General features: G+C 29.7%; 1 protein-coding gene across 1 annotated transcript; it reads left to right on the forward strand.

The window, feature by feature from the left end:
- Positions 1-6,607: 6,607 nt before the first annotated feature.
- LOC112757738 (tetrahydroanabasine acetyltransferase) lies at positions 6,608-10,674 on the forward strand. Its single transcript, XM_025806294.2, has 2 exons — positions 6,608-7,230; positions 9,778-10,674. Exons 1-2 carry the CDS (start codon positions 6,748-6,750, stop codon positions 10,387-10,389), a joined length of 1,095 nt encoding a protein of 364 aa, XP_025662079.1. The 5' UTR covers positions 6,608-6,747; the 3' UTR covers positions 10,390-10,674.
- Positions 10,675-18,071: the final 7,397 nt, after the last annotated feature.

An 18,071-nucleotide genomic window follows, 5' to 3' on the forward strand; every position in this document is an offset into this window, starting at 1 on the left:
TATATCAGAAATTTTTGGAATTAACCGTTTTTAGTAATTTTGACTAGTTAGCATAACCATGAAATTTTTTTAATAAATACATTTTATTAATTAAATTTTGATAAATATAAATATAAATTTTATTAAGTCATGTGTTCAAATCTTAATAAATATAAATATAAATTATATATTTTTTATGTATAAATTTATATAAATAGGAGTTATTACTAGTTGAGAAAATAAAAAGCAAAAGAAAATTGAAAGAAGACAAAAGCACAGCCAGCAGCTGCACAGGTATGAAATCCCACAAGCTTTTTAAATAAAATCTAACACAAGTTTTTTTTCCAACTTTTACAAAAAAAAATTACGTGAGTTTTCTTCATTTATTTATTTTGTGTTATTATGTATTGCATGTGAATAACCTCTCTTTGTTCGTTTTCAAATGTCTCTTGACTTTATTGAAAAGTAAATGTTATTTCAGTTACAATGGAATTTACTAAGGTCTTATAACCTATGTATTAGAAATGTGTTAGGAAATTAACTTGGTTGGTTGAGTGATCAGCTTATTCGTTTATTTAAGTAAATGTTGAAGATTTAAATTTTGCTTTGTGTATGAAGTAACTCATGGATCAGTGGCAAACCCCTTAAATATAGCTAAAATCTGCGACAGATTAGTTTATGGCATGTCAAACATGAGTACAATTTCCTCATTTTACATATGGTAAGTAAAAAAGATTATGTGCGTATTTGTAATTTTTAAAAAAAGGTTTAATTACTTTATTAGTCTTTATAGTTTTACTAAATTTTTAATTAAGTTCTTATATTTTTTCTTTTTAATTGAATTTCTATATCATATCAGATTTTGCAACTAAGTTTCTACCATGATAAAAACGTTGGAATTAACAGAATATTCAGTCAAGTGTTAGGCATTTTATTTAATGAAATATCCGTTAATTCCAACGTTTTTTTTACGATAGAGACTTAATTACAAAATCTGATATGGTATAAAGACTCAATAAAAAACAAAAAAAATATAGAGATCTAATTAAAAATTTAGAAAAACTATAACAACTGACAGAGTAATTAAACCTTTAAAAAATAAAAATACTTTTGAAAACACTTTAAGTGGAGCTTTTCAAAAATGGGTTATGTTTATCAAAATTAAAAATTTAATATAATCTCATATATTAATTAATATATAAATTTAGTTCTTGCATTAATGTTTATTATAATATTTTTAAATTATAAAATTTATTTTTACCAAACATAAATGTTACAATTTTTAAAAAACTATCCTTTAAAAGTTAGTTTTTATAAACTAATTTAGAAAAAAATATATAATTTTACCAAACCAAATATAAATTTTCTCACATAGAAATTAATCCAAACACCAAAAAGTCAACTTTTATAAATTTAAACTTTTTTTGTATTTTTATATAATAAAAATTTTGACAACCAGCCACTAAAATTAATTATTAATATAAAATATATAAATATATGATGACTGATTTTAATGTATAAATAACATTTTTTATATCAATGACTCTCAATATCCTTTAAAATTTTCACCGCAATCTTGTTGTTATACTCTTAGTATGTTATGATTGCCGTCTCTTAATAAGACAATAATAAAATAGGTTATAGACGATAGGGGTGTCCGCGGATCGGGTCGGATCGGATATGGTCAAAATTTCGATCCGATCCGCACTACAATCATCGGATCGGATCGGATCCAATATTCGCAGTTTTTAAGGTTGGATCCGATCCGATCCGATCCGCACATTTGCGGATCGGATCGGATCGGATATCGGATATATCCGCAAAACACAAAAATATTTTTAAAAGCTTATTTTTATTAAAAAAATATCAATAAAATTTATTTTTTTCTATTCTTTTAAATATGTTTACTCTTAAAATAATATTAAACATACTTTTCTTGAATAATAAATTAAAATAATTTAACATATATGATAATTATTAGTTAAAATAAAACATAAAAAGAATATTTTACTTATTTATTTCTTTATTTTTGTGGATACGCGGATATGCGGATCGGATATGCGGATACCAACACAAAATCCGCAATCCGATCCGATTAGTGTGTGGATCCGATCCGATCCGATCCGAAAGCCTTGCGGATCAGATCCATATCTGCAATTTTCAGATCGGATTCGGATAAACACCGCGGATATGCGGATCGGATCCAATCCATGGACACCCCTAATAGACGACTCACCAACTGTTGGCAAGACATACTAAAATTAGTATTTTAATTTTTTAGTGATGTTACATGTATAAATTTTATTGACAATTAAGTTTAACTAAGTTGATCTAATTATAATAAAAATTACTCTCAAAATGAAACCTATGACATATGAGTAGTGCTCCACTAACACATAATTTAAAGAGCTTGCACTAAATATACTAGTCTTTCTACATTTTTTAGAGTATACAAATTTTTGAAGTGTAGCACACAAAAATTATAATGTAACACAAATTTATTGACACAACACACAAATTTTTGCACATAATATACAAATTTTTTAAACACAATATACAAATTTTTACTACACCAAAATTTATGTGTATATTCTTTTATTGAGTTATATTATACATTTTTTTCTCTCTCTTTTTTTATGATGTGTAAACCAATCACCATTCATTGCAAGCCAATGTTACATGATAAGTTTCATTTTTCAAAAAGAAAAAAACACACACACATACAAAAAGTACTGTTGACACTCTTTTTAAATATGTCATCATGGTTCATGGCTATTAATTCTGATCTGCAGTTTCAATATTTCTTGGTGGTTAGGGTCTTCAGAGAGTGCGGCACGACAATTTTTAAGTGCACCCAACACATTTTCTTTGTGCTTATGGAATGTTGTTCTTAAATGCAAGGGGTGCAAATCAGCTTTGAATGTAAATGGTTTTTGAAAAGTTCAGCGAACGCTTCGTCTTTGTTGTAGTTGTCCATCAACACTGTAAACACTATACCACATCACATGTGTAAATCAAATAAAATGAAACAACACACACTCTTACATTTTTACAGCACATAAGTAACGGAAGCTATTAGTTTGGTAGCTCACACTAATTTGACAGGTATCATTAAACAAATTCTGGTTTATCATAGCACACAAATATTTAAGTGTAGCACATATTTTTATTCAGTATAGCATACAAATTTACATATATAACTGCATAAAAATCAGAATCATAGAATAACACTAATTTTTCAAACAATTCAATTAAAGAAAACTAAAGACATCATAAATAACCATAATAAAAGAAAAAAAATATATACAATAACAATACAAATATCGAATATAGCAAAATAACATAAGTAATAAAGTTAATAGTTTAGTAACTAACACTAATTTATTAGAAATGATTAAATAAATTCTGGTTTATTAAAGCACACAAATATTTAAACGTATCACATAAATTCACACATATAGCATACAAATATTGAACATAAAAAAATAATATAAAAAATATTTATACGTTTTCAATTTCGCTCAATAAAAAAGATACACTCAATTCAAAAAAAAATAAAAAAAAAGAAGAAGAAGAACAACAACAAGACGTTAAAGAAGGAAAAGAAAAAAATGAACTAGTAATAATAATAATAAGAAGAAGATGACAACAATAATAGTAGCAGCAGTAATAATAATGACAGTGATAGTAGTGATAACAGAGGAGCAGGAAGAAGAGAAAGAGCGCAACTGAAATTTAAATCCTAGTAATTTAATTATCTTAGTTAACAATAAAAATACTTAGACACCTAATATTTTTATTATTTATTTTATAGCGATGCAAAATTAGTTACAACCGGGTATAAACCCAGATAGATATTTACTTTCTTAAAATATATAAATTAATGTAAAATCTAATGATTATGTAATTATGAAATTTAGATTAAATTAGGCTATTAAGTAAAGTTATAAAAAATTCAATTATATTCATTTAATTTTATATAATTATTTTTATCTTATTTTTTTAAATAATCACTTTATTTATTATTTTTTCTTTTTTTAGTTATATTAAAAAACGATAGTGTAAGACTAAAATTATTAAGTGCAATACTAATATAAAGGTGAATTCTACCATGTCTTCTCTAAATTAAAATAAAGGGTAAATTATCCCTTGTGGCATATATAATGATTATTGATAAATTATTTTTTAATTAGATTTTTAAAGTTTGAATGAGATCGTCAAATCTAATTACTATCTCTAATACGATCCCTAGAAAATCTAAAAAACGAGAGAGCTAAAAAATGATAGAAATTTGTGATATATTAGTTAAAAATGATGGTAATTGGTGCGTGAAAGGAGACACCAAAGTATTTTATTTTTTTTTATCTTTAATCGTTCTTAAATTATTTTTCAATTATTATTCAGATAATAAAAATCCTAAGATGGTAATTATTGACTCATTGTTTTTATGACTAACTAATATTTTGGTTTGTTTTTGTTATATAGTTATACAAGGTTACGAAAGTTGGTTATCTGAAGAGGAGTATCATTGTTAATCCGACTGAATTTTAAGAAAAATACTAGGAAGAAAATCTTAGGAAGGAGAGAGCTGAAAAATTAATAGATGTGCTCGTTGAAATGGGAGATTGAAAGTATATGAACAAGTTTAAAATCCTAACCTAATTGATTGGAAATGGTGATTAGATTTGAGAGGAATTATGGTTTTAAAATTGGAGAAGAAAATGTGTATTTGGTGTGGATTATGAAAATGACACTATTATCAAATTTAAAGAGAAACATCGTGCCAATTGAAAAGAAAAAAGAAGATAACGTGAATCTTGGAGGTCTAATAGAAGAATAATTTATGAATAATCACTGTATATATCACAAAGGGTAATTTACCCTTTATTTTAGAAAAGATAGAATAAAATTCACCTAATATAAATATAATATGAAAAAGTCTAGGGGCCAGCAACTTTGTTAAATTCTGACCAGCATGTAACCAGCAAAGAAAAGTGAGCCATTGAATAAAATCTCACACCATTAAAACCATCATTAATGGCTATTTGATGACTACAAATCACAAAAGTTACTGACTATTTGATAATTACAAATCACAAAGTTACTTACCCCTAATATTCCTCATATAATATTTCAATAACCGAAAATACTATTCACTTTTTCATGAATCATAACAGTGTGTAGTTTCAGCAAACATTATTGTTATAACTACATAAAAATAAAAAGTAAGAGAGGATGAAAAAATAAGACTAGACACTATATAAAAAAATATAAAGAGATGTTTCTAGAGTATTCAGATATAAAGAGATGTTTCTAGAGTATTCGGAGTATAGAATTTAAAAATTAAAATTAAAAAAAAAAGTTAACTCCCTCATTAAAATCTTTATGGAATTGACCTTTTTGAATAAAGTTTTTACAGATATCAAATAATAAATGAAATAAATTTTTAGAATTGAGATAGGAAGTTAACTTTCTTGAGTTAATATAAACAGTTTTTTAATTTAAAATTTAAATTGTAATTTTAAAAAATAAAAAAAATAATTTTACAAAAAAATTTGTTACTTAAAAATTAGTTGTCTGTATTTTTCAAATTTTTATTTTTACGAAGATAATATCAATTTCTATAATAATTTTTTGCATAAAAAATAACATTTTCTTTTTTATGAGATGTTTAAATAATATTTTTTTTATTTCTAAAATATGCATTCTTCTCATCTGCAAGAGTTAAATGACATACATTTTAATTTATTTGACTAAAATACTTTTCAATAATTATTTTTATATATCGATTAATGATAATTATTTGGTTATTCAAGAAAAGCAATAATATATAATATATAATATAAAACTATTATTATTGTAATAAATTTTAATTTTTAATATTTTAACTTGTTATAAAAATATTTAATTTAAATTTTTTATATATTTCATGATTAACAATAAAATATAAAAAATAAATAAAATTAATTATACTAACAGTAATATATTTTACTTATTTTTGATATATTATTATTAATCATGAAATATATAAAAAAATTTTAATTGAATGTTTTTTTAAAAAGGTAAAATATTTTATATTATGTAATAATAGTAATAATAGTAATAATAATAATAATAATAATAATAATAATAATAATGATGATATGAAATATATATTTATTGTTAAAGTAATGAAATTTATTTATTTTAAATATTTTATTATTAATCATAAAATATATAAAAAATTATAAATTAAATATTTTTATAATACGTTAAATATTAAAAATAAATTAATTTTGTTACATTAATAATAGATATATATTTTATATTATTAATACTAATATATATAATTATAATATATTATTAAAGAGTATTTTAGTCTAATAGATTAAAATGTATGTTATTTAATTCTTATAAAATAATTATATATTTTAAAAATAATAATAATAAAAAAAGTCATTTAAAAGAAAAAGTGTCATTTTTTTTTTCTAAGTCTGTTGAAAATGCTACACAAAAATTTTTATATATAGGAGTTACTTAAATAAAGATGTCAAAAATATCTTTTTATAAAATTATTTTATATAAAGTACATTTTAAATAAAAATAATACTTTTATAGTATATCAAAATATAATCCTACAATTTTCATCATATAAGGATCAACAAAAATTTATTTTACATGAAGGAGTATCCATCCGTGTATATATATATATATTAAGAGTGACAGTTCGAAGTAGAATCCGTACAATTCATTCCAACTATCAAAGGTCATTACTTAACCCAAGAAATCATGGAGGTTGTGCTTGACAAAGGTGGCAGCCATGATGATGATCATAGCCTCCCAAAGGTGCGGATCTTAGCCGTGAAGACTGTGGCACCGGTCAAGGAAACTCAGCCACGGCTAGCTCAAAAAGTGTTGTTAGCCAGTAACGACCATGATAGCATTGTTGGAGGGTGCTACCAAGTAGTGTTCTACTATAATAACGATAATGGTGAGGAGAGTGGTTGGTCTTTTTATGGTTGGATTGTGGAGTCACTGTGCATGGCCCTAGTGGACTACCCTATACTCGCTGCCAGGCTCCTGGAAAGAGACACGGGACTCGAAATTGTGTCTATTGATTCTGGCTTTCGATTATTGTCGGCACAGTGTCAATGGACCTTGTCACAATTTCTTGATCTGAATGAGAGACACAATGATAATGAGACTGAGCTTGTCTACTGGAAGGAAATTGATGAGACACTTCCTCAGTTCTCACCCTTGTGCTCCGTTCAGGCAAGTACTATTATTTCTTCTACATGTACTTCACTTTACTTTTCGTTTAATGAATTACTGGTGCATTTACCCATAGCATAAGTTTAACCACCTAAACGTCTTTTTTTTAAATGTTTTCATGTTATGTTTTAATTGGTTTCTGTATAATTTATTTGGTATTCCTCATCATATATTATTAAATTATTCAAAAGATTTTCTATCCAAAAATAATAAAAAACATTTAATTTAGACTAAAATAAAAAAGGTAATAGATTTAAAAGATTATTTACATAAAAAATATATCACATTTATCAAAAAAAAAATATATATATATATAAAACAAGCTCTTAAAATTTTTATAAATAAAAATATAATTAATTTTTATTCGTATAATATATAAAATAATTATTATATTATTATTATATTATAGATTAAAATTTACTAATTTAAATTTTGTTTTTATTTTTAATATAAGCATTAAAAATAAATAAATTTTTTATAACAAGATGTAATCTAACAATATATATATATATATATATATATATAATATTAATTAATTTTTAAAAAAATTCTGAAAAGATAATTTTTTTAATAAAGTATTATTAAAAAATTAACATTATAAAAACTAATTTCAACCAATATGATATAATAGGTTATTAAATATATTTAATACAAAACACATTGAATATAAATTTTTATTGAGTTTAAAATTTAAATAACTTTTAATTGAATTTCGAATATTTTTATTTTAAAGTGTTAGAATATTTTAACATCATTTTTTTCGTATCTTTTTAATTGAGTCTTTGATTTTTTAAATTATAAACCTTATTTATAATTAAGAGTAAATGTTTTAACACCACCAATTAGTCACACATATAAAAATACAAGAACAATTCTATTGTCATAATTATAATCTAACTTTATAAGCAATACAATACAATGAAATTATATATAAGTAATATATCTAAATTTTATCTACATCTATAATCACATTTCATAAATAATATAATTAAATTATATTTATGTTTATAATTAAAATATAAATAAAAATACAAAAAATTATCAGGATAGTTAATTTTTTTCGTTCATAAATTATACAGAAACCAATTAAAACACAACATGAAAACATCTTTAAAAAAAGATGTTTTAAGCATCTTTATCTGAGTGGCCTCCATGTGAATAATAAGGTTTTAAGGGGACACAATCATATCTTTTGTAGTTAGTGGAGGCAGAGGAGTGTAAACACATTAAATCCATTACTAAGTTTATTCATTTAATAACAACAACAATAAAGCTTTGTCCCACTAAGTGGGGTCGGCTACATGAGTCAAACGATGCTATTGTGTTCTGTCATGTGTCATGTCTACAGAGAGACCATTTACATATAGATCTCGTTTGACCACCTCATGGATGGTCTTCTTAGGTCTTCCTCTGTCTTTCGTCCCTTATCCATCTTCCATCTCATCCACCCTCTTGACTGGATGTTCTATCGGTCTTCTTCTCACATGTCTAAACCACCTAAGACGCGATTCAACCATCTTTTCCACAATGGGTGCTACTCCAACTCTCTCCCTTATATCTTCATTCCTTATTTTATCTAATCGCGTATGACCACTCATCCATCTCAACATCTTCATCTCTACCACACTCAGCTTATGTTCGTGCTCTCATTTAGCCGCCCAACACTCCGTACCATAAAGCATAGCCGGTCTTATAGCGGTGCGATAGAATTTACCTTTAAGTTTTAAAGGCACTTTTTTGTCGCATATAAACTAGATGCACTCCATCATTTTGACCACCCTGCTTGGATCCTATGATTTACATCCTGCTCAATCTCTTCATTTAAATTGGCGAATTTTTCCTTCTAAAATTAGGTTGGTTTAAATTTTGAGTTAAATAAATACGTTATATTTAATATATTTTTTTTGTATTTATTAAAACAACACTTTTTTGTTAATATTCTTTATCAGAAAGATTTTTTTAAAAGACAAATACAAAATAAACATATCATCCCATTTAATTTGTTGAATTGATCATAAACGATTTGAACTGAAAATTTATGGCCATAAACAAAACATTCACTCAATTTATATAACCTGGGGATATAGATAAATTGAATCTAGATAGATCGTACTAGTCCATTAACAGCTTTAGTGAGTATGACTATTCGATAAGCCCTTAAATGCATATTTGCATATGAGGCCGTATAAAAAAAGTTGCTTATTCGAGTTGTTCAAATAATATTATTTTTTCCATCGACATCAGTTAATTTTTTTAATTTTAATTTTAAATTTTAATCCAAAATTCTAATATTAAATCCTAAATTCCTAAAAAATAAAGCAAAAAAATAATTTAATAATGAGAAAATGGATTAATTTCGACTATTTAAAAATTAACTCTCTGTACTTTTTATATTATTATAATTTTGTGTAAGTCTGACTTACCATTTTTCTTTCCTCGTTCATTTTTCAGCCAACTGAAATTCAAAGTTAACATCACATATCATGAAATTCAAATGTTTTGAATATTTTATTGAAAGTGATATTTTTTCCCCACTCACTGTCTTAGGTGACTAAGTTTGAATGTGGAGGGTACTCAATTGGCATTAGCTGCAGCCTCTTATTGACAGAGGTTTTGGCAGTTGACAACTTCCTCAAGAAATGGACAGAGATATACCAAGAAATGTTACCCCAAAATGGAGAAATTAAGAAATCCATATTTATCCACCCTTTGGTGAAAGATCATGAGGTTCTCCCCAGCCATGTAATCAGCCCCACATTCAGCAGAAAGCGAGCAGAAAGCATGATTTTCAAGATCACTTCCACCACTGATGTGATGATCATGAGTATCAATCAAGAAACATGGAGGGAGTTAGCCATGCTTTGTGTTAAAGACTTGGAACATAAACATAACATACAAATGGGTTCAAAATTTTCTTTCCTTGTGAAGAACGACTCATCCTCATCAAGTGGGGTCGTCACAATTGAAAGCTGCTCAAATAATGGTGGAAACAATGTTAAGAGTTTGGGTCTCAAATATCAAATCACCCTAGCAACGTGGAACGAGTTTGGATTGTACGATGTAGCATTTTGTGAAGGAAACAAACCTGTCCATGTTTCATGTTGGGTTGCATCATCAGTTCCTGAAGGACATGTTATGGCAATGACAGGATTAGCATGATTATAGTCACACTCCAACTCCAAATTGACACGAGGATAATATCCATTTAAGCTTAGCTTGCAATAAATAAATCAAGTTAGCTTATGAGCTACTTGTGGATAGATTATTAACAAAAGCTTATGGATCGACCTTATATATAAGTATGGTTTAAATTAAGGGTTTGAACTTAATTATTTATATTAAATAAACCAAATGGAAGTGCTGTTGTATTTGATTTAATATCTATAGGTTGTGATTTGAGTCGATAAATATAATAATACATTATTATATATCTAAGTTAATATACTTTTTGGCGTTCTTTGAAAAAGTTTAAAAATAGTCCCTGGCTATCTTATTTTCAGTTTTCCAAAAAAGATTTTCAGCCTCAAGTTGAAGAGAAGAATTTGTTGTCTGCGCTCAACTGTTCTTGAGGAGATTTTTTTTATCATGCAACATTTTTGTCTTTTCCTTGTAGAATTTATCATTCTCATATACGACAACCATAAACTTATTGAGCTCATTGAATTGAAGGAGTCTCTTCCTACAGTCTTAGCATCAAAGTTAAAGAACTTGGTAGCCCAATAAATTCTATGCTCTAATTCCACTAGTAATAGTAAGTGAGAAAATCTGCCATACATAAATTGGTATGGTAATATATTAATGGGTGTCTTAAATGCCGTTTTATATGTCCAGAGAACATCATCTAATTTCTTGACCCACTCTTTCTTAAAGCTCCCACAGTCTTCTTTAGAATCCTTGAGTTCTCTATTAAAAACTTCCACTTGGTCACTTGTCTGAGAATTAAAAACTTCTCTATTAAAATATTCTTTATGTTTGATCCCATGTATTTGTGGAGAAGAACATCCAATTATTTGTTACAGAAGTAACTTCTTCCATTACTAATCAAGATTTTAGGAATACCAAACCTATTGAAAATGTTCTTCTTGAAAAATTGAAATACCACTTGAGCATTATTAGTGGACAATGGCGCTGCCTCCACCCATTTAGAAACATAGTCCACAACAACTAAGATGTAATTATTTGAATATGAGGGAGGAAAAGGTCCCATAAAATTAATTCTTCACACATCGAACAATTTCACCTCTAGAATGAAGTTTTGGGGCATTTCTGCTTCTTTGGGAAGTTTTCTAACCTTTGACATTATGGACAATTCTTTCGAAATTCCTCACAGCTAATGGCATAGTGCATCATGTTAATAGTCTTGGCATTGAGCTTCACTTTCTTTTTGTCTTCATCATTCCACTCCACTTCTTTTGGAACAACTTCACCTTGGCATTGGTCTTTGTTGGAACATCTAGGCTGTTTACGATTATCTTCCATACGTTGTAGGCTACGGACTGTATAAAGATCATCATCATTTCCTTCCAATAGGTGTAGTTTTTGCCATTGAAAGATGATGGTCTGTTATTGGATTGCCCTTCGTTAAGAGTGTAAGCAACCACATTTGCTCTTATATTGGCCATTTGGATCTTTTCTCTAAGTTGTTAGACTTGATGCTTCAAACATTAGCTCTTGATACCAATTGAAGGTTTTCAATCGCCTAGAGAAGGAAGTTTAGGGTCACCTTTTTAAGGTTTTAAAACTTGAACACCAAAATAGATTTGGCATCTACTGAGTCTATGATAGCGATTATGCAGGAGATAATTTATTTTCGTTTCATAATTAACGATATAAAAACAGGGTAGAGAAGAGAAGAGTATACGGTCATATATGTAACATCCTACCACACAGAGCCTTACGCTTAAGTTGTAAAGCAGAGGTGGCGAGGTATTACGACCTCTAAAAGTAAAATACGTATATAAATATAGTTGAAAGAAATCATATCTATGAGCCTTGAAGAAGAAGCTAAGCAAAAGCAAAAACAGAAAATCGTGTCACACTCGCATGGATAATCATAAAATAGATAGGTAATATCATAAGAAGGCAAAAAAAAAAAAACATAATATACAGATTAGAGTTCCAAAACATAGATATCAAGTTCCAGACTCGACTTGCGAAGCTAAGGCTGGCCAGAGTATATATATATATATATATATATATATATACAACCTAAAATAAAACTCAAACTATAAAATAAACACATGTTTCTCCAAGTTAACCTCTGAGAGGGGCAAGTATAAAATACAAGATGGAGAATCTATATACAATAAACATAAATAAAATACAACCCTAAGTCCCCAGAGTTCTTCGCTTCTACAGAGTCTCCAGAATGCTCAGTGAGGTACCTCCTGACCTGCATCTGAAAAGCAACAATATGTATGGAATGAGAACTGGAGGTTCTCAGCATCGTAAAGGTGCCTGCATAGTTAATATAAAAGGTTCCAGAAAAGGCAGAGGCATTCCTAGAACTCCAACACACTCAGATTTTAGCTTAAAGATCCAACTAAACAAGAAATTAAGTAAGTTATCTAAAGTATTCAAGTTCTAAATCTAACTTTAACTTAACACTTCACTTTCTGTCTCCTCCAATCCTTCGAATCACTGGTGGAACAACCCCCTCACACCTCCACTAAAAAGGGTCTCTCAGAAAATATACGCATGCAATTTAACCAAAGAAATCACAGATAGAGGAGCAATTATAACAAGTAGAACAAGTAGCAGATAAGTAGAGTTAAGCAATTAAGTAAACCAAAATAATACACACTCAAGCAAAATATATAACTGCACATGATGTATGCATGTCCTATGGCTGATGAGCTCATTTGTCGATTATATAGCCAAACCCGACATGTCCGGTAGCTAATCCAAACACTGTCTCTCTGTTGCGCATTAATACCATTAGAGGGAATACGTGCCCTATCACTATTAGAGGGATTATGTGCCCTATCACCCTTACAACCAGAGAGAAAACACAGACATACTCATCATCAATCAACCATAATCATGTCTCGTTTATTATATTCATTCAATTTCATAATTCAAACTTAGTTTTCATCATTTTTCTTCCTCATCTGTTCCCGGAGCAAGTGTACAACGCCACTGCCTCTTACCCCGGGTCACATATCTCATTCATTTACAAACCATCATTTCCGCACTTTCTCAACCACAATTCATTACTTCAAACCTTATTATCACACCTTCCGTTTCGTTCATTAATAATTCATACTCAAAACACAATTCATTCTTTTCTAAATAAAGTAAACTCAAAACATAATCTTTTTCTTAATAATTCAAAATTAAATTATAAAATCCTTAAAAATCCAAATCTTTCTAAATAATCACTTCAAACGAAACTTCATATTTTCATAAAAATTTCGGTAACATCTCTTCTAAAACTTGAACTTTTGCCACCCCTTAATGGTTCCATCCACCAAACCAAACATCTCTCGGTGATTCAAATCATTTTCAGTATCAAATTATTTCAAAATTAAATCACACATTTCTCAACTAATCCGTTCAATTCAATTTCACAAACCCTTCATCAACCCTCAACACATCAACATTCATAATTATTTTATACTCATCAATGTCATAATCCAGCACATACAAATTAATTCATCCTTTATACACACATCATATACCATATACACAATCTATCAATAATTCATTCAATTCATTCTTATCTTAAAGTCTTTTAGCCTAAGTTTTCACGAGACATTAAACATTAACTACAAGAAACCAAAACCATACATTGACCGATTCCTCTCTAAACTCAGAATGCCTCAAAAACCTCTTTTTTTACAAACTCCAAGCTTCCAAACGTCAATTCCTCAAACTTAATCATCCAGATTTTATTTCAAACTGCCCAATTAAACTCCAAATCAATAAGAACAAAATCTAATTCACCCAATATCACTATAATCATCATAGGATTTACTAATTCAATAATTCACAAGGGTTTAACAGTTCCTTACCTTACCCACACATCAAATGAACAAAATCTAATAGTTTCCTCAAGCAAACTCAAGCCTAGAACATCAAAATCACATAATCTATCAAACTCAAAATTTTAAAATTCGAAATTAGTGAAGAGTGGTTGAGTAAAAACTTGCTAGATTCTTACTAAATTGATATGTGAGTTTTGTAGAGAATTTCGAGACGAAAGCGTGGTCGCTAACAGCTCATCAATCAGATCTCTGAATTGAAAGTTATGGACAATTGAAATTTTGGTGGTGAGGGTTAGGAATTTCAACGTCGTTCTTCACTCAAGAACGTGAATCCCCTTTCCTTGAGGGAGAAGTGGCTGAAGCCACTTATAAGAGTGTGAATGGGTTGGGCCTTCGGTTCAATTTGGGCCCAGTCCAACTGGTTTGGTTCATTCGGCCTAATTTTGGACTAATTTTTTTAAAATTAGTGTTAAAATTTATATTTTAATTATTTCTATCTCATTAAATTATAAAATTTAATTTTTTAATTTTTTAAATAATAATTAATTTATTGATTAATTATTTACTAATTACTCGAGGTTTACAATATATCCTGGTTTAACCACCTTATATAGTGTGGCATACATCTAGTATCTACTACAACTATGATAGAATTTTTACTATCTTTTTTAAAGATTAAATACACCAATTTTCTTGGATTCTTCCTAATCCTATCCAGGATGATTCAAGCTTCTAACTAAACTTATTTTGGTTAGGTTCACTCCCTACACTCTCAACACTAAGTGCTAACCCAACTTAGCAAGAAAATCTCTCATGCTCATGACACAAAACAGAAATACATCAAAATAGTTTGACATATTCAATGACCATTTTTTTTCAAGTTCAACTCTCTTTGCCATTTCTTTCATGTGGCCTTTTCATATATCTCACAAATTACATTTTACCATGAAAAATTAAAGAAAGATAAACTGAAAAAGTAAGATATTCAATGTAACTAAATGAAGGAGAAGAAATAAGATAACTTAAAAATTATGAGAAAACCATATTTAAGCCTCTTTTTATTTGTCTTTTGTCTTGGTAGAATGCTCCTTTAATATAGGTGCATTGCTTTCAAAACTTCAAAATTAACCAATAACAAAGATGCTATTAGAACCTCTGATTAGTATTTTCTCTCCTTGTCTACAATATTTTACTGATTACTCCTTTTATGGGGGGGGGGGATAATACTTCCAAAGCTTAAAGCTGTCCTTGGTGACAACTTTGCAATAACAGCAGGATCATAATGTCTTTAAACTTCAAAGTACTTACTAGATCAACACATTTGATCCTTAAGTTTTGGCCCCAAAATACACTCTTTTCCCTTCATTTTATCTGAAAAATAAGAATTCCTTTTTCTTCTTCATTTTTGAAATGTTGCAGCATCTTAAAGTAGCTTTAAATAGCTATTTTGTTTGCACATTTTAATTGTTAGAGAATCATTAGAATCAATTTAGATTAATTAGTATCGTCTAGTATATCTGTATATTAATTGTAGGATTCTATGCCTTTATTGTTCTGATTCATTTATCACCTATAAATACCCATTGTATATTGTACCTTTCAACACAACTCAATAATACACTTTTCAGATTACTCTCTCAGTCTCTTATTTCTAACATGGTATCAGAGCTTAGTTTTCTTTTTTCAATGAATATAAGTATGCTTCAGATCTATATCAACTTTGCTACTATGATTAAAACTCAGTTTTCCAAGGTCATTAAGGTTTTCCGACGTGATAATGCTATGGAATATCGTGATTCCAAACTCTTATCCTTTCTTGCAGAACATGGTACTTTATCTGAGTTTTCTTGTCCTGGTACATCTCAACAAAATGGTAGAGCTGAATGCAAACACCGTCACATTCTTGACTCCGTCCGTGCAATGCTCCTTTCTTCTTCGTGTCCTGAGTGTACTTGGGGTGAAGCTGTTCTTACTGCTGTTCATGTTACCAATAGACTCCCTTCTTCTGTTCTTGGTAATGTTACTCCCTTTGAGCGTCTTTATCATACTTCCCCAGATTATAGTTCTCTTCGAGTTTTCGGTTGTGTATGTTTTGTTCTTCTTCAGCCTCATGAACATAGTAAACTTGAACATCGGACTCGTATGTGTTGTTTTCTTAGTTATGGCACTGAACATAAGGGTTATCGTTGTTGGGATCCTCTCTCTAAACGTATTCGTATATCTCGTCATGTTGTCTTCTGAAAGCACCACATGTTTTCTCGATTCTCATCCTTTGAGTCCATTCCTACTACTCAGTCATCTTTGTTTACTAACTCCAATGTTGATCTTTTTCCTAGTGATGATTCTACAGATTCTATCTTGAGTGACCCTCCACAGCCTCCTATTCTTCCGCCTTCTCCATCTCCCGATGATTCCAGACCGGACGATAATCCTGCTCCTACCGTCATGCCTCCTCCTCCCGCTCGTTCTTCTAGGGTAAGGAATTCACCTCCTCATCTTCTTGATTACCATTGCTTTTCTACTATTCTTCATCAACCTGAACCTAAGACATTCAAAGAAGCCTCCTCAAACCCAAATTGACAACAAGCAATGCAAGAAGAAATACAGGCACTTAAAAAAGTACACACTTGGGATCTGGTTGATCCTCCTTCTGATCAGAAAGTTGTGGACAGTAGATGGGTATATAAGATTAAGACTCGCTCTGATGGCTCTATTGACCGTTATAAGGCCCACTTGGTTGTTCAAGGTTGTACGCAAGAGTATGGTATTGATTATGAAGAGACTTTTGCCCCTGTCGCTCATTTTACGTCTGTTAGAGCTCTTCTTGCCATTGTCGCGGTTAAAAAATGGTCTCTCATTCAGATGGATGTGAAGAATGTATTTCTTAATGGGGATTTGAAAAAGAAAGTCTATATGAAACCACCTCCGAGATATCCTTGTCTTTCTAATAAAGTTTGTCTCCTTCGCAAGGCACTTTATGGACTTAAGCAAGCTCCTCATGAATGGTTTGACAAGTTCAGCACTACCATATGCAGTCTTGGTTTTACTTCTAGCCTTCATGAGAATGCGCTCTTCATTCGCAAAAGCGAACGTGGAGTTGTTCTTCTACTTTTGTATGTTGATGACATGATCATTACTGGGGATGATGTTGATGGTATCTCTGATCTCAAGGCCTCACTTCACCGTACCTTTGAGATGAAAGATCTTGGTTCTCTCAGCTATTTTCTTGGTCTCGAGGTCATCTCCACTGATGATGGCATCTATCTCTCTCAGGCTAAGTATGCTTCAGATCTTCTTGCTCGTGTTGGGATTACAGATAGTCGCACTGAGTCTACTCCTCTTGAGCCTAATGTTCGATTTACCCCTATGGATGGCACTGTTTTGGATAATCCGACTCTCTATCGACAGTTAGTTGGCGATCTCGTCTACTTGACTGTCACCCGACCAGATATCGCCTATCCGGTTCATGTACTTAGCCAGTTCTTGTCAACTCCTCGTACTACTCACTATGCGGCAGTTCATCGCATTCTTTGCTACATCAAAGGCACTCTATTTCATGGCCTTTATTTTTCTGTCCATTCCTCTTTGTCTCTTCAGGCTTACTCCGATGCTGATTGGGCTGGTGATCCCACTGATCGTCGTTCTACTACTGGTTACTGTTTGTTTCTTGGCGACGCTCTCATTTCTTGGCGTGCTAAGAAGCAAACATTCACTGCTCGCTCAAGCACAGAAGCTGAGTACCGTGTCCTCACTGACACCACTGCTGAAGTTATCTCGGTTCGTTGGCTTCTCGAAGATTTGGGTGCTCCTCAGTCGTCTCCTACTGATGTTTTTTGTGATAATCGCAGTACTATT

This window comes from Arachis hypogaea, chromosome 16 (assembly GCF_003086295.3).
Source record: "Arachis hypogaea cultivar Tifrunner chromosome 16, arahy.Tifrunner.gnm2.J5K5, whole genome shotgun sequence".
NCBI lineage: Eukaryota > Viridiplantae > Streptophyta > Magnoliopsida > Fabales > Fabaceae > Arachis > Arachis hypogaea.

What these genes read in the sequence shown, in the direction of transcription:
- LOC112757738 (XM_025806294.2), top strand. Translation starts at nt 6,748, where the DNA reads ATGGAGGTTGTGCTTGACAAAGGTGGCAGCCATGATGATGATCATAGC. An exon ending in CACCCTTGTGCTCCGTTCAG is followed by an intron (nt 7,231 to 9,777) that starts GCAAGTACTATT and finishes TCACTGTCTTAG; the next exon opens with GTGACTAAGTTTGAATGTGG.